The sequence below is a fragment of the Eschrichtius robustus genome, chromosome 3, assembly GCF_028021215.1.
Source record: "Eschrichtius robustus isolate mEscRob2 chromosome 3, mEscRob2.pri, whole genome shotgun sequence".
NCBI classification, from domain to species: Eukaryota; Metazoa; Chordata; class Mammalia; order Artiodactyla; family Eschrichtiidae; genus Eschrichtius; species Eschrichtius robustus.
In genome coordinates, this window is record NC_090826.1 from 21,015,869 (window position 1) to 21,038,514 (window position 22,646).

General features: G+C 49.7%; 1 protein-coding gene, 1 long non-coding RNA gene and 1 pseudogene across 8 annotated transcripts in view; 2 read left to right on the forward strand and 1 right to left on the reverse strand.

Moving 5' to 3' along the window:
• The first annotated feature begins 1,662 nt into the window (after positions 1–1,662).
• LOC137760913 (uncharacterized) lies at positions 1,663–10,398 on the forward strand. The gene is made up of 3 exons (XR_011073380.1): positions 1,663–1,781; positions 9,200–9,271; positions 10,025–10,398. It is a non-coding gene; the product is annotated as an uncharacterized lncRNA (long non-coding RNA).
• A 568-nt stretch (positions 10,399–10,966) lies between these two features.
• Positions 10,967–12,103, reverse strand: LOC137760534 (large ribosomal subunit protein eL18 pseudogene; annotated as a pseudogene).
• A 5,151-nt stretch (positions 12,104–17,254) lies between these two features.
• Positions 17,255–22,646, forward strand: part of RPS6KA1 (ribosomal protein S6 kinase A1) — a 35,690-nt gene continuing 30,298 nt past the window's right edge. The window contains exons 1-2 of one of the 7 annotated variants that reach the window (XM_068539222.1): positions 17,286–17,375; positions 22,037–22,082. Coding sequence is in view for 2 of the 7 variants with exons in the window: in XM_068539220.1 (XP_068395321.1) it covers positions 21,736–21,816 (81 nt within the window). In the remaining 5 variants the exon portion in view is untranslated. The other 6 variants (XM_068539220.1, XM_068539223.1, XM_068539225.1 and 3 more) reach the window with 6 other exon arrangements.

Here is a 22,646-nt window from a genome sequence, read left to right on the forward strand (position 1 = left end):
TGCTCAAGTCAAACTTGCCAAGTACCCTGAAAATCCCTCTACATCTTTCTCTATGCCACTCTCTGCCTGAAATGTCCTCCTTACCCCCTTCTTTGGAAATTCTACATACCCTTCAAAGTCCCAGTTGAATCCCTGCTCAGGAAAGTGGCCTTATAATTAGGGTAGGAGATTGACATAGTGGTTAAAAACTAAGGCTTATCAAACGTAAATTTTGGACTTTGTGTGATAATGATGTATCAGTGTAGGTTCACTAATTGTAACAAATGCACCACTCTGGTGTTAGATGTTGATAGAGGAAGCTGTGTGTTGGCACAGGAGGCATATGGAAACACTGCATCTTTGCTCGATTTTGTTGTGAACTTAAATATGCTCTAAAAAATAAAGTCTATTAAAAAAAAAAAAAGCCAAGGGGGTTCCCCGGTGGCCTAGTGGTTAGGATTCTGGGCTTTCACTGCAGGGGCCAGGTTCAGTCCCTGGTTGGGGAACTCAGATACTGCAAGCCCCACGGCTCGGCCAAAAAAAGAAAAAAAAGTCAAGCCAAGGCTTAGAAATTCGATCTAGCTGTGTGACTTTAGGCAAGTTACTTAACTTCTCTGAACCTAAACTTCCTCATCTGTTGGATAGGAATAATAGTGCCTACCCTTAGAGGATTGTGGTGAGAATTTAATGTTATCACGCATATAAAAGTACTCAGTAAATGTCTGGCATACAGTAAGCCTTCCTAAAAGTTACCTGTTATTTTCATGAGAGTGGGGAGCCACAAATATGAGAGGGCTTTCCCTACTTATTTTAATTATTCATCTTTGTACGCCTTTCACATAGTAGATGCTTAGGAAAAGCTGGTTGGTTGTTGGAGGCCTTGCTGCCTTTGGGAGGGATCATTCTCATCCACATCTCCACACCTCCTTATTCAGTGAGCAACAGGATGCTGGCGGAAAATGGGTGTCCACACCACAATCCCACGCTGTCCTGAGGAGGATTCACAGCGGCTGGAGGAAGTCCCGGCGACTGCTCCGCCGCCGCCATAGCAACTTCAACCCCATTCCTGGAACCCAGCTCGGGAGGAGCAGGGTATCGAAAGTCAGTCTCCCCAAGGGCGGCTCTCCCAAGGTGTCCAGGACCTGGTCCCCCGCCCCAGCCCTGAGGAGTCTCCGGGTCCAGGCAGGCGCTGCTCCCTGCGGCCACACGGTGGCGGCGTAGAGTCGAGCTCCGCGCCCCACCTGGGAAGCGCTGATGAGGCACAGCCCCAACGGTTGGGCCTCCTGCTCTCCACCCTTGCCAGGACAGGTCACGCACGGCATCCAGGCCGAGAGAGCCGTTGGGCCTAATCTCACCTCACCTCAATACCTCCAGCTGGACCCTCGATTCCCGATACTAGGCCGGGCACTCCCAGCTCACTTGACTTGCCCTCCACCCCCGACAATGGCTCCCGGGGCCACCCCGCCCTGCCGCCAGTCCTGCGCAGCACACCTGGCGGGTACAGGGCCAGCCCTTGCTCCGATTCAGGCTCGAGCCCGCCAGATCCAGACCGAGCGTCTCATCCCACTCCCAAGTGCGCCGGCCCGGAGGGAAGGAGGTGGGCGTGCGCTCTAGCTTTGTGGTCCTCACTGCCCCGACCTCTGGCCCTCTCCATTCACTGCTTCCGCTTCCGGGCCTGCATCTTCTCCGAACTTCTCTGAACGCCGCGAATCCCCTTCCCAACACTTCGAATGCAGGTCCCAAGGGCTGATAATATGGTCAGGGATTGTCCTGTATAGGGGTCCCCTTACAGGCACTGAGAGGTAAACAAGCTAAGCGCGGGCACGTGCCAGGGCGGGGCTTTGGGGCGGGGCATCAGAGGGGCGGGGCCTCGGGGCTTGGGTTCCCGCGGGCCGAGGAGGTACCCGAGGCGCGCGCGGGGTGCCGGGAGTGCAAACTAAGCGGAAATGGGGTGGGGGGAGGCGCAGAAGTGGGGGCGGGGCGGGCACTGGGGGTGGTTTGAGGGAGCGCAGGGCAGACTAGACTTGGGAGCTGAATGGTCTGGCCGTGGGGTTGGGCCTGAACTGGGGCGCCAAAGCGAGAGGGGCCTGAGTGGGGAGGGGAAGAGGAGGCAGGAACCCCGCCCACTTTCTAGGTTGGGTTCTTGGAACTAGTCAGGAAATCCTGGGACTCAATCTTGGGGCTTGATCTTCTGTAGGCGACGGTTTTTATAGAGAGGGCTGATAGGGGCCCCCAAGTGGTTTTTATAGAGATGGCTGATAGGGCACCCATTTCCCCCACATTCCGGGAACTGCTCAGGCTTGTCCCCCAAGAGTTTGGGGGTCAGCAGCTTCCTCCCTCCACACGCTGCGGGGCGGGTCCCACCCTGAGAACCCGGCAAGGCCCTGCGGTCCCTCCAGAGCCCCGCCCCCCCCCCGACCCCACATCTTCAGTTTCAACAAGATTGGGGGAGCGGGGAAGTCTTGGGGGTCACAGGCCACATACATCTAGAAAGGTCGTCAGGCCCCAGGGCCTTCTCTTGCCCCTGCCCTCTTCTCTGCTCCAGCAAACCTTACCCCATAATTCATTTGATCTTCTACTGATAAACATTTAATCTTACGCCTGTGTTTATAATGATCTTTATTTTGTTTTATTTTTACAAATATGTACTTATTGTCAAATTTTTTAAATAAAATACTGATAAAGGCAAAAAATATGGATAAAGACAAAATAAAGTTCACCATATTCCTACTATCTACAGGTAACTAACTCCTTTATTTTGTAAGCTACACTTTATGGAACGTTTGCTATATGCCAGATACCATGCTAAGTCATTCACGGAACAGCAATCTGAGGTTTGGAGAAATGTCTCCAGTGAGGCTTGCCCAAGGTCACACAGCTAGAAAGTGGCAGAGCCAGGACCTGAACCCAGCTTTATCTGATTCCAAAGCTTTGCTGGCATCTTCCTGTTAACATTCGGGTGTCTTTCCTTCCAATCTTTTTTTTTTTTTTCCAGGCAAAGGGACAAAAATACTCACATGTAAATATGCACTGCTTTTCCTCCTTCCCAGGCTTAGGAGCCTTTGTAAGGAGGGCAGAGGGAAAGAAATAGACCTAAGCAAAAGAGTGGAGAGACCTGGAGGAATTTCCTCCCAGTCCCAATCAGGAAAAGCTGCTTCTGAGAGAAGGGAGGGGAGTGAGGGAGCTGGCAGAGTTTGGGTGGTCAGGAATTTGGAAAAAGAGAAAGAAGGAAGAGGTTTGGGGAGCTGTTGTAATAGTGTGGAACTTTGAGGAAGAGAGATTTAGGAGGATTCTGAAAGGATGTCTTGCCGTGAGCTGTGCCATGTAATCCCTTTGCAGTGTCCTCCAGAGACCTTTGGTAAAGACTTTTGTTTCCTATCAGTGCTTTTTTTGTTTCCTATCGATTTCTTTTGGCGAAGAGGGAGCAAATAAAAGACCAGCTTTCTTCAGGTTCACATACATTTTTTGTATTTTTTCTTTTATGAAAGTGAAATAGCCTCTCTGCCTTTGCTCACCCAGTACCCTCCCCCTAGAATGCCCTGCCTTTCCCATGTCCTTCTCCATTTCCCTCATCCTCCAAGGTCCACCTCTCTCCACCTCTTTCCCCTCCTTCTGTTGGCCCTAGCTCTTTGCAAGTCCTTCATTATACCCCAAATCAGGACAGATGACTGGCCCCCTATTGATAGGCCATATTGAGTAGGAATTTTGCCACCACCGGAATCTCTTTGATTACAAGAAACTGTGCTGATTTGTTGGTTTTAGAAATCTCTTTGTGTCAAGTGGAGTACCCTTGCACCAGTTATAATTCCCAGGGGAAGACTCTAAACACTTCTACCCATTTCCTCTTGGTATCTGAGTAGTCAAGGAAGACACAATGCAGTCAAGCACCGGATGGAACAACGCTTTACTCACATAGAGAAGAGACAGAGCAGGATCAGCTTCAGTAGTGGGTGTTGGTCCCTCATTGCCGGGGGATCTCTCCCAGTGATCAACACAGGGCATTTCACCTATGCTCACCCTTCTTGTGCCATAGTGGAAGGACCCTATCCCCTCCAAGAGGAGGACAGATAATAACCATGGGGTTGGCTAGATGCCATATGACCGACATGCTTTAAGCAGAGACAAAAGAGTACTCATGACACCTGAAACAAGGAAAGATACTCCCACACAAGGTGATAAATCCAGCACAGGCTGTGTGGGCTCTTTATCTCTTGGTTAGGAAGTGTTCCAGGCCCAGGGCCCATTCTTACATGATTGAGTAAGGGTCAAAAAACTGCAGGCATGAGACTGTCTTTCTCAACATTTGGCCATCATGACTCTTGTTTCCCTCTTTGTTTTGGCTGCTAAGAAGCTCAGAACTATTCTATTTCTGGATCTGTGTTTCCTCTTTGTCCCAATTTTCTTAATTATTTACTTTAAGCCTTAAAAAAACTTTTTGTTATGGAATATTTCAAACACATGAAAGTAGAGAGAATGTAATAAACTGTTATGTACCTGTAACCCATCCTCAATAATTATCAACATTTTGCCAATCTTGTTTCACTTACCTCCCCACTTTTCCCTCCCTCTGAAGTATTATAAAGCAAATCCCAGATACCATATCATTTCACTGGAATTATTTCAGCATATATCTTTAAAAGATAGGGCTTTTTCAAATATAACTACAATGCCACTATCATACCTAACAAAATTAATACAAATTCCCTAAAATCATTTAATACCTAGTTCATGTTCAAATTTCTTTAATAGTTGGTTTGTTCCAATAAGAACTCAAATAAGGCTCACACATTTCATTTGGTTGATATGTGTCATAAGTAACTTTTCATCTATAACAGTTTCACGTTTCTTTCTTTTTTCATGCTATTTATTTGTAAAGGAAACCAGAGCATTTGTCCTGTAAAGGCTCCCATATCCCAGAAGATTTGGCTGATTGCTTCCTGATGGTGTAGTTTAACTTGTTCTTCTGTCTCTTGTATTTCCAGTAAACTGAAAGTTAGATCTAGAGCTTGATTAGATTCAGGTTTAATGTCTTTAGCAAGAATACCTTATTGGCGATGGTGCTGTCTACTTATTAGTATGTCTCATCTAGTGGCACATATTCAGTTGAAATATTTTTATTGATCGATCCATGGTTTCAGGGCTCTTGGCCTGCTCTTTTCATTATAGAATTCCCCATCAACCTTTTATCTGTTGGTTTTAGCATCTGCTGATGATCTATTATTTCATTAGGTGTCGCAAAATGGGGACTGGGCCCTGGCAGTGAAAGCGCCAAGTCCTGGACTGCCAGGGAATTCCCCACGACTTTCTAATTCTGTCATTCTTTTTTTTTTTTTTGGCCGCGCCCAGCAGCATGTGGGGTCTTAGTTCCCTGACCAGGGATAGAACCCGAGCCCCCTGCAGTGGAAGCACGGAGTCATAACCATTGGACCACCAGGGAAGTCCCTCTGTCATTCTTTTTGCATTCATTAGCTGGAATTCTTCCATAAAGAACAACTTTTCCATAAAAATTATTTTTAAAAATAAAATTAAATTACAAAAATAATTTAAAAATAAAACTTAAATGAAAAAATAAAAGAATAACTTTTCCTCATTCATTATTTGATTTTCCTGAAATAGTTTGTATAAGAAAGACAGGATAAATGCTTGATTTCTTTCATGTAGTTTTATAAATTGCCTGAACTCCTTTGTGGAACAAGTTGTTAAAAAAAAAAAAAAAAGGGGCAAGCAGAGTTGTGGAATAGAAAGAGCACAGGCTTTGGACTCGGACAGAATCCTGATTCCATCACTTCTTACCTGTGTAACCTTGGGCCATCCATCTGAGCCTCAGTTTCCTTAACTGCAAGCTGGGGACCAATGTCCTCAACTTCCCCAAACTTTCAGTAGAATCATTTTCAGGCCTAGATCAAGCAATTCCTTGTATAGGAAGTAAAATATAGTCACTGTGGAAAATTTAGAGGATGCAGATAAACACAAAGAATATATAAGCTTTGTGAAAAGCATCTAGCATATGCTTGGCCTATAGTCGGTATTTCTGACAACTCCAGCTTGGCTCTCCGGCTGCCCTGGGTTAGAATCCTTCTGGAAGAGAGTAAGTTTAGCCAGCGGAGACTCCAGCCTCAGTCCAAGAAAATCCTAGTAAGAGTCAGAGAGGGTGTCTTGGGGAGAGAGCAGGAGGTGGATTCCTCTGGTCTTATGTCAAGAGCTAGTTAACTGAAGTTAGACCTACCACAAGCTTGCAGTGAGATCCTGGGAGAGTCACTTAACCTCCCAAGCAACAGTTTCTCACGTGTAAGATAGAGGTTGTCAAGGCTGACCTGCCAGAGTTGTTGGGAGGGCCACCTGAGATGTTGATGTGGAAATGCCCACCTTGGAGGCAAAAATTGGGCGGTGCTCAGCAAATAGGAGTTAGCTTGATCTGTCTGGGAACTCCCTTTCTGAGCTCCCATCAAGTGTAAAGTTACAAGTGTCTCTTGTCACTGAAGGGATGTGTGAGGCCTGGCTTGGAGCCCAGGCTCCAAGTGCTGCGTGAATTGGGTAAACCTCTTCCTCTCTGGGGCTTGGATTCTTCCATCTGTGAGATGGCCAGATTAGGGGTCCAAATCTAAACGCCCCCAGGAGCAGACAGGTAGCAAGTGAATGAAATGGGGGAGGCAGTGAGATAATAGTGGTGGAGACTGTGGTGATCTGATGAGCTTGCTTTATCTGAGAGAGGCTGCCACTCCATTCTGCTGCTGGTCACAAAACTGGAATGTGAGCCCAGGTGGCCTTTTTTTTAAAAAAAATAAATTTATTTATTTATTTTTGGCTGCATTGGGTCTTCCTTGCTGCACGCGGGCTTTCTCTAGTTGCGGGGAGCGGGGGCTACTCTTCATTGAGGTGCGTGGGCTTCTCATTGTGGTGGCTTCTCTTGTTGCGGAACATGGGCTCTAGGCGTGTGGGCTCAGTAGTTGTGGCGCATGGGCTTGGTTGCTCCGCGGCATGTGGGATCTTGCCGGACCAGAGATCAAACCTGTGTCCCCTCCATTGGCAGGCGGATTCTTAACCACTGCGCCACCAGGGAAGTCCCTGGCCTGACTTTTAAAGAGGCTGGAAAGCGGTATTTTAAATTTTCTTCTTCCTTTTTTTTTTTTTAATACCTTCTTTTTACAAACCCTCTGTCCAGGGCTGACTTTCAATAGATCCCAGCGAGGGAGCTGCTCTGTTATGTAGGAAACCCTGACCCAGAAGCAGGCCATCTATGAGTGGTTTAGCACCAGGTTCCCCACCAATGTGTGCTGTGTGATAGGTGAGAGGGCTGCTGCCTTTCTGGCCGCGCCCCGTGTCCCAGGACCAAGGGGTCTCCCAACCCGACCCCGGTCCTGAGGGGCTGCGGACTGCACTGTGCTGTATTTTTAATTTTAAATTAAAGTGATGGCAAGTTATTTGAGATATTTAGCAGCCTGTATGGACTAAACAAAATGTAAAGTAGGGTTAAGAGCATGGATTCTAAAGTAAGAGAAGTTCATGCACCAGCTTTACCACTTAATTAACTGTATGTCCTTGAGCAAGTCATTTATCTTCTCTGTGCCTCACTTTTCTTATCTGTAAAATGGGGGTAATTATTGCACCTACTTCACGTGATTGTTGTGAGGATCACATGAGCAAGGACAGGACTAGGGAGAGGTTAACAGAATGAGGTTAATGAGGAATCATCTTGGGTGCAAAATTTAAGGGGGTGCCAAAAAAAACTCAACAATCAAGATATATTTTCAAAAGTCAAAAGTAATGCAAAGGGCTTCCCTGGTGGTGCAGTGGTTGAGAATCTGCCTGCCAATGCAGGGGACACAGGTTCGAGCCCTGGTCTGGGAAGATCCCACATGCCGCGGAGCAACTGGGCCCTTGAGCCACAGCTACTGAGCCTGCGCGTCTCTAGCCTGTGCTCCGCAACAAGAGAGGCCGCGATAGTGAGAGGCCCGTGCACCGCAATGAAGAGTGGCCCCCACTTGCCGCAACTAGAGAAAGCCCTCGCACAGAAACGAAGACCCAACACAGCCAAAAATAAATAAATTTTAAAAAAGGAAAAAAAAGTAATGCAAAAAAAAAAAAAAAAAATCCATAATGACCAAAATAGCAACATTTTAAGTGAAGATAGGATATGACCTTGCACTTGTGTGACTTGGCCTTAACTCACCTCACCCTAACCCTGGGTCTGTGGGGTCCTGGCTTTATTCTTAAAATAGGATGGTGCACAAGGAGAACACCCATCCCACCTCCAGGCCCAGTGGTTCACGGGTAAGAGAGAGAAGGCATTTGACTTTGTTCACTGCCATATCACCAGCACCTACAATGGTGCCTCACACATGGTTGGATCTTAATAAATATTTGTTGAATGGGGAAAATATTGGGATGATACATGTCCAACCTTAGAACAGTGCCTGGCACCAAGTAGGTGCTCAATAAAAAAATAATGATGATTATAATTAAGAAGATAATGATGTCATTGTGGGTCCTATTCTGTCTTTAAGCCAATGGTGAACCTAGTGTGTTTGACACCCAGAATGTGGGGTTTTTTTCCAAGTTATCAAATTTTATTTTTCTTGAATTTCTTCTTAGATTTTCTGGTAATGTAAAAATGATGTTTTTAAATTTTTATTTGTATTGGAGTATAGTTGATTTACAATGTTGTGTTAGTTTCAGGTGTACAGCAACGTGATTCAGTTATACATATATTAATTCTTTTTTAGATTCTTTTTTCATATAGGTTATCACAGAATATTGAGTAGAGTTCCCTACTGCTATACAGTAGGTTCTTGTTAGTTACCTATCTTATATATAGTAGTTTGTGTAGAAAAGATCATTTTTTTAATCCCAACATGACAAGAGTTATCTTCGATAATAATCATGAAATAAAACAAATAATAATAATGGCAGAAAAGCAACAGAGACAGTAAAAACTTGCTTTTATTGAACTTCATATATATACTCAGACCAATAAAATTTTTTAAATAAAATAAAAATTATAGTACAAATGGGAAAAAAGTAAAGGACTAATAGTTTATGGTTATATTAATGTATTTTTTTAACAAAAAGGTACATACACACACACATGAAGAAATGCCTCTAAAAGAGGCAACTTGGCAGGTTCAGAGAATGACTTGCACAGAGAATGACAGAACTACAGTAACAGTTTCACAATCACTGTGCTATCACCATTGATTTCAAATCTGCTGTTTAAATGCAGGGACATGGGGACATGAACGCTCCTGGTGTGAGCTCCAATGATGCTGACCTGCTATGAGCTCTCAGATTGAAGGTATATGTTGGCGCCAGTTGTGTAACTGAGAGTTCTTCAAATTAGCTTCCATGTAGAATATGTTATTAAAGGTTAGGTGATAAAATGTACTAATTTGAAGTATATATATATCTCCCATAATAATCGCGGCAATTATTTAGAACTTAGACCAAGAAAGATCTCTTCAGGAGGGAGGATTTTATCACCAACGACATTGTTTAGAATTGCCAGGGCACAGTGATAAAAAAAGCAGACCCACCCAGTTTCATTAATGTTTTAAACTTCTCTACAGATAATGCATGCCTTATTTCTTGCACATGGAGGACTGGCCACCACCCTTAACTGATTCACCTCCACCTCAGGCCATCAGTTTCCTATCTCTGGATGAGACAGTCCCAAAGGCCCTTCCAAAGCTGACATTGCACTACTTTCTAATTCTGGCTTTGCAAGCTATTTCAAGCTATGTGACCCTGGGTAAGTCAGGTCATTTCTCCAAGTCTCAGTTTCCTCATCTGTGAAATGGGAACAATAACCCCAAGCCATGCCTTACCCCATGAGGGCTCCATGAGGTAGTGTGGAAGAAGACTTTTTGTAAAGAAGAAGGCACTGCACACAAGTGGCAGGAACACAGGTGGCAGGCCTTGATGACAAAGGTGATGATGTTCCTCTGAAGTCATAAACAAGTTGTTCCTAGATTGAGGATCTGGGTTAGGGGAGGGGGAACCAGTGGGTGCTGGACTTTGCAAATCACTGACAATGACTTTTTTCTTCCAGGACAAGTCTTGATCCTCTTGGCCCAGAAGCAGGGGGCTGATCACAATGACCCCAGTTCCTCTGCTGCTGTATTACATCCCAGCTGGATGGAGCACTTCGCTTCCAGGGGAAGGTGGCTGAGGCAGAAGCAGGGTGTGAGAAACTACTGATGCCAGCTGGCTCTTGTCCTCAGAAGCACTCTGAAATTAGCTTACCTGCTTGTTTAACCAAAGAGAATGTAAGTTCCTAGAGCAGGGGTTGACAAATTTTTTTTCTAAAGAGCCAGCTAGTAAACATTCTAGGCTTTCTCAGCCATATGGTCTCTGTTGCAACTACTCGACTCTGCTGTTGTAGTGTGAAAGCAGCCCTAGACCATACGTAAACGGAGCGTGGCTGTGCTCCAATAAAACTTTATTTATGGATACTGAAATCTGAATTTCATATAATTTTTGCACATTATGAAATATTCTTTTGATTTCTTCAATCATTTAAAGATGTAAAAGCCATTCTTAGCTCATAGGCACATAAAAAGAGGCCAGATTTGGACCACAGGCCGTTCATAGTTTACCCACCCTTATTCTAGAGGGCAGAGACCCTCTCTGTGTATTCCTTTGCTGTGTCCACAGTGCCCAGAACACTGCCTGGCACATAGCTGCCCATAAGTATCTGTTGATGACCAGCTGCTTCCTCTTCTGCCTCCAATTCCATTCCCATCTCTTGCTGCTACTATATCCACCTCTACTTCCAGCTCCCATTCTCTGTAACCAGCAGCAACAAGCTTCTGTTCCCCGCACCCCTGTCCCTGTCTCCAGGTCAGTGGAGGAGCCCACTAGCTAGTTCTCCAGTAGCCCTGGGACTGTCCCATCTGGATGCTCCCATTTTTCCTCTTCTTCTCTGACTACCCTATCTTTGGCCTCATTCTTCTTCTCCTTCTTTTTTTTTTTTTCAGCATCCAAAATCTTTTTAATAACAAGGCAGAATCTGGGGTTGGTTTTTGTAGTGGCAACTGGCCTGTCGGCCTCTGGTGCGCTTGAACTTCCAGCCCTTGGAACGTAGGGTTTTGTGTTCCTGAGGTCTTGCCGAGATGCCTGTACACCTCTTGGCCTTTACCAGAGAGTAGGCCAGCGGCACAGCCCTTGGGAGAGTCCAGGGCCAGTTGGTCGAAGGTGAGGATCTTGCCCCAGGCCTTGGGGATGTGGCTCCGGGGGCAGTGCACACACCTTCAGTTCGGGCACCTACTGGGCATGCACAGCATCAGTTTTAGTCCCTATAACCACAGCTGTTTTGCCTTCCCCTCCAGGAAGCTTCATCTTCCGGATCATCTGGGAAAGGGATAGAGGCCACCAGTTGGTGCAACTCACGAACAACCTCTTCAGCACAACTTGACTGAAGGAGTTGGTTGGTCTGGCCAGAAACCTGTACAGCTTGACCAACAGCCTTAGGTAGCTGTCCTAGCTCTTGGCCTCATTCTTTTTTTATTTTTGTTTGGGCCTTGCCACGCAGCTCGCAGGATCTTAGTCCCTGACCAGGGATTGAACCCATACCCCCTGCAGTGGAAGCATGGAGTCCCAACCACTGGACCACCAAGGAATTCCCTTGGCCTCATTCTTTTTTTTTTTTTTTTGAGTAGGAAACTTTTTTTTTCTAGTATTTATTTATTTATTATTTATTTGTTTTTGGCTGAGTCGGGTCTTAGTTGCAGCATGTGGGATCTTTCGTTGCGGCGTGCAGGATTCTCTCTAGTTTTGGTGAGCAAGCAGGCTCCAGAGCACGCAGGCTCAGTAGTTACAGTGGGTGGTCTCTCTAGTTGTGGCGTGCAGGCTCCAGAGCACGCAGGCTTCGCAGTTGTGGCATGTGGGCTCTCCAGTTGTTGCGCTGTGGGCTCAGTAGTTGCAGCACGTGGGCCTAGTTGCCCCGTGGCATGTGGGATCTTAATTCCCCGATCAGGGATCGAACCCGCGTTCCCTGCATTGGAAGGCGGATTTTTTTTACCACTGGACCACCAGGGAAGTCCCCACACAAGCATATTTTGAAGGCTTGCCATATGTCAGCTGTAGCCAGCGAGATAGCAATAAACAAAATAGACAAGTCCTACCTCATGAAGTTTTGTTCTAGTGGGAGAAACAAACAATAAACAAACAGGTAAATATACAATATGATCCCTGGTAGAGAGGCATGCCATGAAAAAAAGATAACATAAGATGATACTATCAATGGGGAGCTATCTTAGATAGGGTCAGTCCTCTCTGAAGAGGTGACATTTGAGCAGAGGTGCGAATGAAGTGAGGGAGCAAACTCTTGAGAGCTGAAGAAAGAAACGTTCCAGGTGGAGGGCACAGCAGGAGCAAAGCCTGTGGTGGGAGTGTATGTGGCATGTCAGTGAGCAGGCAGCAAGCCTGGTGGCAGGGGGGCAGTGAGTGAGTGAGTGGTAGGAGAGGAGGGGGCAGGGGGAGTAGGGGGCCAGATCCTGTGGGACTTTGCAGGCTCAGCAAAGTCCTTGGAGTTTGTTTGAAGTTCGTTTGATGGGGGAGCTACAGCAGGGTTTCAAGCACCTCCATCCCTCAGACCTGGATGGGGCAGACAAGAGAATCCACCCCCTTACTTGTTCACCACTACCCACCTCTGCATACTGAGTACCCGTGAAGCCCCTTCTGGGCTGACAGTGTAGTGAGGTGAATAAGAGCACTGGATTTTGAGTCTGAGAGAATTGGGTTCCCAACCTAGCTGTAATACTTACTAGCTGTTGGACCATGGGCAATCTCATCACTCCTGAGCCTCAGTTTTCTCATCTGGAAAATGGGGACAATAATTTCTGTCTCATGGTGTTGTTGGGGTGACTGGATGAGCTCTTGCCTCTAAAACACTCACAGTGCCAGGCAGGTCACATAGTTCTCTCTCAATCAGCTGTCATAGTTGATGATGATTACTATTTACATGCTGACCCAAGTTCTGGCATTTTGTAATCACTTGTTAAAGGAAACTGCCATTATGATTGTTCCCCTCATGCTGTTCCACCTGCTGCCAGGAGACACGTGTGCCAAGACCCTCCTCTACTGAATGGCCAAGAAAGAATAATGACAGACTCTCTTCCTGTGGGGCAGGGCCCATCCAGGACCTGTGCTCTTGAACATTATAGCAAGCACATGCCCAGGTTGCAGTAGAAGGACCTAAAACCCAGTGCTCACCCTGTCAGCTCAGCCCCCTGCTTCACGCCAGAATAACCTCTTCCACAAGGTACAGAATAAGAACCTCACTGTGTCCAGCAGAGCCCTTTCACACTTATGAGTCGTTCCCTTAACAAACACCTCAAGTGACTGCCCAGAACAGCCTGTTTTCACCCCACTATGAATAATAATAATAGCTAGCATTTATCCACGACTCAGAGTGTAGCATTTCAGAGCATGAGGATAGATTGCCTGGGTCTGAGTCCTAGATTTACTGTACTGTAGCTAGATGATGTTGTACATATCACTTAGCCTCTTTGAGCATCTACTATGTGCCAGGCAGTGTGTCAGGTGCCAGGAAGACAATGAAGAGCCAAGAAGACCCGATTACTGCCCTCTCACAGCTTCCTGTCTAATTGGAGAGCTACATGTTAATCAGGTAATCACAAAAACAAATGTAAAAGTACACCTTGAGGAGCACTAAGGAGAAGTATCCATTGCCATGAGTGTATATAACAGGCAGGTAAGGGAAGATGTCCTGGAGGAAGTGATTGTGGAGATAAACTGGCTTGAGGAAGACGGAAGACAGTTTCAAGAACAAGGAGCAAGGGCTTCCCTGGTGGCGCAGTGGTTGAGAATCTGCCTGCTAATGCAGGGGACACGGGTTCGAGCCCTGGTCTGGGAAGATCCCACATGCTGCAGAGCGACTGGGCCCGTGAGCCACAACTGCTGAGCCTGCACGTTTGGAGCCTGTGCTCCGCAACAAGAGAGGCCGCGATAGTGAGAGGTCCGCACACCGCGATGAAGAGTGGCCCCCGCTTGCCACAACTAGAGAAAGCCCTCGCACAGAAATGAAGACCCAACACAGCCAAAAATAAATAAATAAATAAATAAATTTAAAAAAAAAGAAAAAGAAAAACCACAGAAGTGAGTCACTTCTGTTTAAAAAAAAAAAAAAAAAAGAACAAGGAGCAAGGCCCTGGGGCAGTAGAACTGAAGGAAAGTCAGTGCGGCTGCAGCCTAGAGAGAAACAGAGAAAACTGTGAGCTGAGGCTGCAGCAGGATCAGCACATTGTAGGCTATGATTGGTCTCTATAGCTCTCTGCTGAGTGACTGCAACATCCCTTCAACAGTGATGGGCAAGCTGACCTGCCCAAGCTCCCAGGCAGGGCCCAGGTGTCCTCTGGGCAACCCCCTTTTCCAGCATAACCCACTCATAACCCAATACTCTTGGGAGAGAGGACACAGGAAGTGAAACATTCATAGGAAAGCACAGTCACTACTGGGTCCTTAAGTTGAGATGATGCACTTGATATGGAATCCTTTCCTGTAAGAAGGGGAAGGAAGAGACCAGGAGCCCCAGGAAGGGGGCAGACTGAAGGTAGAATCACTCCAGTTTTCCCCTCACCCATGCCCCTCCCACCCATCCACCTCATTTTCCTCGCCCAGCAGTCCTTTGCCCTCATTCTCTAGGTCTCAATGTCTCTTCCCAAGTTTAACTTAAACCAGCTTGCAGCCAGATATTTGGCACCTGTGTGCAATCTGTTCTGAGCCCTGAGTAGGATGACTAGATTTAGCAAATCAACAGGACACCCAGTTAAATTTGAATTCAGATAAACAACAACCATTTTTTCGTCTAATTTTTAGTCTAAACATTACAACGCTAACCGTGATCAGCAGGGGTTGGGGCATCGGAAACTGGCTCCAGGCAACTGATACTAACACTGATGTCAATAACAGCTGCCAACTTTGGCCCAGGTTGCCTCCAGTTTAGCCCTCATTAAGGAGGTAATAGAGTGAGTGATCAAAAGAATGAACTCTAGGGACTTCCCTGGTGGCGCACTGGTTAAGAATCCACCTGCCAGTGCAGGGGACACAGGTTCGATCCCTGGCCCGGGGAGATCTCACATGCCATGGAGCAACCACATGCCGCGGAGCAACTAAGCCCATGCGCCACAACTACTGAACCTGTGCTCTAGAGCCCGTGCACCACAACTACTGAAGCCCGTGCACCGCAACTACTGAGCCCGTGTGCTTCAAGTACTGAAGCCTGCACACCTAGAGCCCGTGCTCCACAAGAGAAGCCACCGCAATGAGAATCCGGCGCATCGCAATGAAGAGTAGCTCCCACTCGCCACAACTAGAGAAAGCCCGTGCGCAGCAATGAAGACCCAATGCAGCCAAAAAAAAAAGGAATGAACACTGGGCCTAGACTACCAGGGTTGTCTTTCAGCTCTGCCATTTTTTCCAGCTGTGTGACCTTGGAGGGACCCAGAAAATGAAATGCTTAACTTCTCTGTCCTTGGTTTCCTCATCTGTACACTGGAGATAATAACAGCACCTACCTCATAAGGCTGTTGTGAGGATTAAATGAGTTTACAGGTAAAGTGCTTAGAATAGTGCCTGGTCCATAGTAAGTGCTATGTTAATGTTAGCTCTAATAATTTATCTAATCACACCAGACTGAATGTAAACTCCATGAGAACAGGGACTTTCTTTTGTTCATTGCTATAACCACAGGAACAAGGAGCAGGGCTGGTTTATAATGCATGCTCAAGAAGAGGGCCTGGCTTGTAATATATAGCCATAAATATTTATTGAATTAAATCTAGTCCTCAGGATATACCTGAAAGATTGGAATTGTATTAATAATTCCCCTTTTACAGATAAGGAAACAGGTTTAGAGACATGAAATGAGTTTTCCAATGTTAAGGAGGTGGCAGAGCTAGGATTCAAATCCAGATTTGTTCGGTTCCAAAGTCTTTTCCACTCAAAAATTCACTTTAACATCTGAGGTGCTACCCTTGGAAAGTGATGGAATAATAACAGGAGCATCTGGATTTAGGAGAAATCCTCATTGACTTTGATTTTTTTAAGTCCTAGTCTGTTCCCCATCTGCTGTGTAACCTTGGGTAAGTCACCTTATCTTTCTGAGGCTGTTTTATGATGTGTAAACTAGGTGGTGGTCAGGATCCAAGGAGATCATATATTGGTGAAGCCTGACGGGAAGAAGGCTTCTGATAAACAATCCTGCTTTAGAGCAGCTTTGCAAATGGACATTCTTCCCCACCCATGAAACCCGAAAGCCCATCTCTCCACTCCCCTACGCGTGAATAAATCTCATCACACCTGAACACTTAACACCTCTTTAGACGGAGGCTGAATGTCTCCGGGGGAAATCTCTCTCCCTGGCCTCCCTGCACTCCAAGTGCAGCCCAAGTGTCGGTCAATCCTGGGAACCTGGTCCCTGGTCTCCTCAGAGGGGGCGCAAGCCCAAATGAGCCCAGAGCTGGGCCTGCAGTTGGGAGAGATTCGGGGGAGACGGCTTGAAAAGCGCAAAACATGCGTTATTAAGACATCACTTTGGAGGCACTGTGGGTCCTGATGGTGGCGAAAGACTTGTACCCTACCTGGAGCCGGGGCGCAGAAGATCCCAGTGTCGCCTTCCGGGGCGGGGTTGGGGAGTCCTAGGGTCTTGTAATGGGGGGAGTAGGGCCCAGGCTCCTTTCTAGCCTTTGCCTGGGTCAGGCCCAGGACATTCAGTGTGTGAGTGTGTGTGTGTGTGTGTGTGTGTGTGTGTGTGTGTGTGTGTGTGTGTGTCAGGGGGAAACAGCCCCCGCTGGGGGGAGAAGGAACATCTGGGGAGCTATTCCAAACGAGGTGAGTGGGGGAGATGGGTGGCCCTGGCGTGGTCCCCTCCGGGGACCAGGTTTGGGAGGGAGGAGCCAGGAGGGCCTCTTCTGGGCTGAGCAGAGCGCGGGCCCAAGGCTCGCGGTGAAGGCGGGGCCCGCACTCTCTTCGCGGCGGGGGCGGGGGGTCCGCGCTGGGAATGCCGCGCCGCGGGGGCCGGGGCGGGGCTTCGTTGGCCCCGCCCTTCGCGCAGGTAGCCAATGGGCGCGGCGGCGCCGGGTGACGGAGGGAGCCGAAGTGCGAGTGCCGCGGCGGCGGCGGCGGCGGCGGCGGCGGCGGCGGCGGCGGCGGCGGCGCGGACGGCCCAGCCAGAGCGAGAGGGTCTCGGCGGGGGCGTGGGGGCTAGGGGGCGCGGGGACGAGGGGGCGCGGGGGCGCGGAGCCGGGGACCTCGGGACCCGGGAGGCGAGGCGGCCCGGGCCGCCGGTGGAGCGCGGGCCGCCCAGCGGCGGCGCGATGCCGCTCGCCCAGCTCAAGGAGCCCTGGCCGCTCATGGAGCTGGTGCCGCTGGACCCGGAGGTGAGTGAGCTGGGCGGGGGACGGGCGCTGGCGGCCGGCGAGCCCGAGTCCCCACAGGGGCGGGGCGGCCCGCGGCGCCTCTGTAGCCTTGCGGGCGCCCGCGAGGACGCGAGTGCCCTCCGATCTCTTGCCCCCTCTCCGGCTCCACCCCCTTCTGCCCCGGGTGTGTGTGCGCGAGGGACAATTCCGCCACAGCGCCGAGAAACCCCTTAGCCCGGAGAGGGGATCCCGTGGTGCGCTGAGATCTGACCCCCGCCTCACCCCACACACCTAGGACCTGTACCGGGAGCTGTCGGAGTTTCCTTCGTTAGGGCAGACGGCCAGGGCTGGGGTGTCAGATGTCTCGGATTCTACAAGAGACAAGGATCATGGGACCCCCCCCCCCACTTCTCCTTGATGTCTCCCAGCGCCCTACCCCAAGAGCTCCCGCTTCTCGGCTTCTGACCCTAGAAGGATTGTCCCTCTTGACCCTAGCAGTTGTGGAATTTGGGGTGACACCGCCCGTCTGGGGCTGAAACTCTTGGTTTTTTTGGCCCTAGCCTAGGGTCAGAGGACACCTGTGTCACCTGCTCCAGGCTGGGGAGAAGGGAATGGGGAAAAGCCCTTAGACGTTGTGAAAATTATGCCTGGAGATGAGGAGGACGTTGGTTCCTGCACCCTCCCATAGGAAGGACTGGACCCCTGGAGAGTTTGGCCTCTGCCTGCCTAGCCTCTCCCAGAAGCACCTCCTGCCCTCTGAGGATTCTATGGTGCTAGGCCCTAAGCTTGCAGAAGGCCAGCTCTTCCTGTGCCCTTTGACTCCCAGGGTCAAGGTCAAGCCCATCTGCCAGCAGATGGAGAAAAAAAACTTTTCCCTCAGCCTCATTCTGGGAAGGAGGTAGGTGATACTGCCTTTCCAGAGGGGATGTGGGGATATGCAGGGAGGGTATGGAAACCTCAGTGAGCCTGGGAGCCAAGGTGATTTTCTTCTGGCTTGGGCTCGGAGCCCCTGCTTAGATCCCCTCCTCTGCCCTCTCTTAACTGGGGCAACCACCAAGTGCCCTGCCTCTCAGGGCCACAGGTTGAGATCAGAGTGAGGATCCCTGGTCCCCAGAACCCAGGGTGTGCTGCCCCTTTAAAGGGATGGTCATGGCTGACACTGGCTATTGGAGGGTGGGCGCACGGCAGGATTAGGTAGCCAACCTGAAGGCGCAATTTGGAGTAAATTGCTCTGGGATCCCTGCCATGGGGTTTTTACGGGCCCTGCTCAGTTCAGAAGTTCTCTCGCTGACTCACCCTCTGAGGTGAGGAACACTGCCCTCTGCAGCCCCTATCCACCGCAGCCCACCCCCCAAGGACTGGGGCACAGAGGGTCGGGGAGGTGCTCAGAGGTGGATTCCTTTGCCTTGGCATACCCTTGAGACCTAGGCCTCCCTAGAGGAAGGCGGACTGGGAGGGGCCAGGGAGAGATTTAATCTGAGGACTTACCATGGGTTATACTAGTAGGGAAGAAAGACACCCAGGAGCTCAATTCCCAGTCCAGGGCACTACTTCCTGTTTCTCTTTGGGGAATCCTGGGGCAGGGGCCAGGTTTAAACAGGAAACTCAACTCAGTTTTAGTACTGCTGCAGCTGAACTCTGAGAGGAAGAGACTGGCTTATTTCCTAGGATTAGGGGGGCTGTGATTTCTTTAGGAGCTTCACCTTGGAAACACTGTGTGACCCTCAGTCAGTCTTTAGCCTCTCTGGGCCTTTGTTTCTCCAATGGCCAGGGCTGGGTTCTGGCCCCTGCTTTCTGGGCCTGAGAGGGTACAGAGTCCCGAGTACCACTGCCCAGTTTCCTCCTCCCCACTCCGTGGAGGTGCCAGGCGACTGGGTGTTATTGTTTGGGTAACAGGAGCCATGGGGCAGCCAGGGCACGGGTTGGGTTGTTTTCACTGGAGAACAGGGCCTCGCTGTTCTTAGCCCAGGTGACATGTAAGTGATACAGCAGCCTGACCTGCAGGTACAGGCGCTGCCCCTGGCTCCTGGCCAGGAAGGAGGCAGGCAGAGGGGCTGGCGGGGGCATTTGGCAGAGGCCTGGGATCTGGACTGCCCTGCCCTCCCCATGACGCTGCCGAAAATGGGCTGCTGGGAGGCAGGGCCCAGTCTGGGGTGTGGCCCAGGTGGAGTAAACCCATTAGAAGTGTGGTTGACGATTCTGCCTGGGCCTTCCCTGGCCTTGCTGAAAGCAGTAACCTTGACCCCAGGCCCAGCCTCGCTGTGTACAGAGCTTCATTATGTGCCACCCACCCCACTTCACCACTGTTACCTTATTAAAACAACTCTCAAAACAACTTCTCAAGGTAGGGATTATTACCCCCATTTTAATATGGAACAGCTGAACTCAGAGAGGAGAACTGGCCTGTGAATTAATGTCAGAGTCGGAATTGGAACCCAGATCTCTTGTTGTCTCCAGCCTAGTTGGGGGAGGCTTAAGGACAGGGAAGAGCTGGGATCAAACTGGCCCAGGTGGAAGGTACTCCAAGAGAGGCTCCGGATGTTGGCAGACTCTCCTGTCCAGCCTTTGCTGAGGGCTGGTGGTACCAGCCGGCCCTGGCACCTGGCCCCCAGCTTCCAGCAGCGTGCAGGGCTGCCAGTGCTGGGCTCTGAACCCAACTCCTGGGGCTGCTTCCTGCCTGTGGGGCATGTGCTGTCTTTGTCCATCTGCTGCCCGGCCTCTCCAGACGCTGCCCTGGCCCTCTTCCCGAGACAGATCTGGTTGGGTGGGAAGGAAGGATGCTTGGTGAAACCCAACTCTGACCTCTGGGGAGGGGGCACAGTGGTCTGGAGGCCCTCCGCAGCTGTCCCCATGAGTAGTGCTCTCTGAGGAAGAGGGAGGAGAGTGGGTCTCCATCCTCCAAGAGGCCAAAAGGCTTTCCTGTACCAGACTTTTTAGACAAGGTCTTTCATTCAGTATTCTACAAGGTCAGTATCATTGTCCTCTTTCGTTCATTCATTCAGCAAATATTTATTGAGCACTTATCATGTGACAAGTACTAATCCAAGCAGCAGGGTACAGCTGTGAACAAGATGGGCCTGCCCTCACAGTACAGATGAGGAAACCGAGGCTCAGAGAAGTAATGTGACAGACACAAGGTCAGAGTGAGAGGCTGGCAGAGCTAGCATTAGTGGCTGTGTCTTTGTGGCTGCAGACTTGTGTTCTTTCCACCATCTGTGCAGCAGTCAGGCCAGAGGGGCAAATGAGCCCTGGCTTCCCAGGACCCTGGCTCTAAGGGGGGGAAGCTCACCTGTGGTCCTCTTTGCACTTCCAGTCCTTTCTCCAGGGCTCCCCATTCCCCTCTAGAGACCTTGTGCAACAGCTCTTACAGGCATGGGGTTCCATGAGGATGGCATCCAAGCCAGAGACCCCTGGACTGGAGGCAGCCACATAGGGCCTGTGGAGCCCCCTGAATCCTCCAAGATACTGCTCTGTAAGCACACACCTCTGGGTGCACCCACCACCCCCTCCCCTCCCTCATCAGGGATTCAGGCTTGCAGCCACATGACTCTGGGTCATGGCCCCATGTCTTAGGGACCACAGGTAAGTCCCTCAACTCTCTGAACCTCGTCTGAAAAATGGGAGTGATAGAACTTTCTCTGGGGAATTCCCTGGCGGTCTAGTGGTTAGGACTCTACACTTCCACTGCCGGGGGCATGGGTTTGATCCCTGGTCGGGGAACTAAGATACTGCATGCGGCATGGCGTGGCAAAAGAAAAAAACAAAAAAAACTTGCTCTGGCCTCCTTGCTCTCTTTGCTGGGTTGAGCTTTCATTTGACAGGCTACATGCTGGACCCTGATCTGGGTGCCAAGGAGATGATGCTGGACAAGTCATGGCTCCTCCCTGAGTTAATCTGCAGTTTGCTCGGTGCTGTGAGGCCCAGAGGAGGGAGGAAAGGACTTGAGACTGTGTAGACAGAGGAGATGACATTAGAACTGAGTCCTGAAAGAAGACCAGGGGTTTGCCAAAGTGACCAGGCAGGAAAGGTTTTCTTGGTAGGAGGAGCCACCGTGCAAATGCGTGGGGATGTGAAACAAGCTGGTCTGTTCAGGGTCTCAGGTTGTTCAGTTTAGCTCCATAATAGGGCCTGATAGTAATAATGGGGATTGTTTGTGGGCCAGTTACATGCCAGGTATATGTATTTTACAGACACTATTTTGCTTGCTTCTTACAGCTACCCAATGAGGTACATTACTTTTATCCCCATTTCACAGATGAGGAAACTGAAGCCTTGAGAAATGAAGTAACCTCAGGGTCATGCAGGTGGTAGAAGCCAGAATTTGAACCCACAAGGTCAGGTTCCAGAACCCACATTAATCACCTGTGTTGGGCAGTTGGTGATGACGGCTTTGAATGCCATGCCAAGGAGCTGGGACTTTATCCTGCAGGCAGTGAGAAGCCATGGAAGGGTTTGGGGCCTGGTACGTAGAAGGTTCTCAATAAGGAGTGAGTGAGTGACCAGGGGAGTCGATCACTCAAGTGTAACGATTACAGTTGAGTTTTAGGAAGGGTGAGAATTTGGAATGGGGAGGCTGGTGTATAGGCCTTTGTTACCATCTGGGGGAATTATGTCAAGAGTCTAGAATGCTGGGTGAAGTGGAACTCCATCTACAAATGCATCGTGCCTCCCCCTCCCCCCAGCCCTGGTCGACCTGGTCCTTCTCCCCAGGCTTCTGAGAGATGACAGGTATGTGTATGCGTGCGTGGTGGGGCCTGTAGAACACTGGCCCCTGGGGAGGATTAGGGGCATTAAAGGGGCTCAGGGGGCAGGATGTCCTGGGAGCGACAAGGGGAGGGCTGCTCCAGGGGCAGGGAGATTATGTAACGGGCAGAGCACAGCTGTGCCTGCTGCTGCCGAGCAAAGCCGCAGCTGCCCTGTGGACCCGGCCCCTGGCTCCAAAGTCCTGGATCTTCCTGGCCTCTCCACACTCTCGCTGTGCAGGAGGGGTGGGGACAGCTTCTTTCCGCTTCCCAAGGCCCAGATGGGGTAGGTTACTCACCTCATATCACACAGGAAAGGGATGGTGTACCCCAGGGTGAGTAGCACCCACCTGAGGGTGAGGTCTGGGGGCTGGAGGACTGCCCAGGGGCGGACTCCAGTGCCTGCCTCTCTGCAGGTAGTTCCCCTAGCTGGGCAGTGGGCTGCCTTTCCTCAGTCCTCTTTTGAGCACCTTCTGGTGTCAGAGACCGGATTTGGAATCCCCACTTACCAGCGGTGTAACCTTATGCGCCATCACTAGGCCCGTCTGCG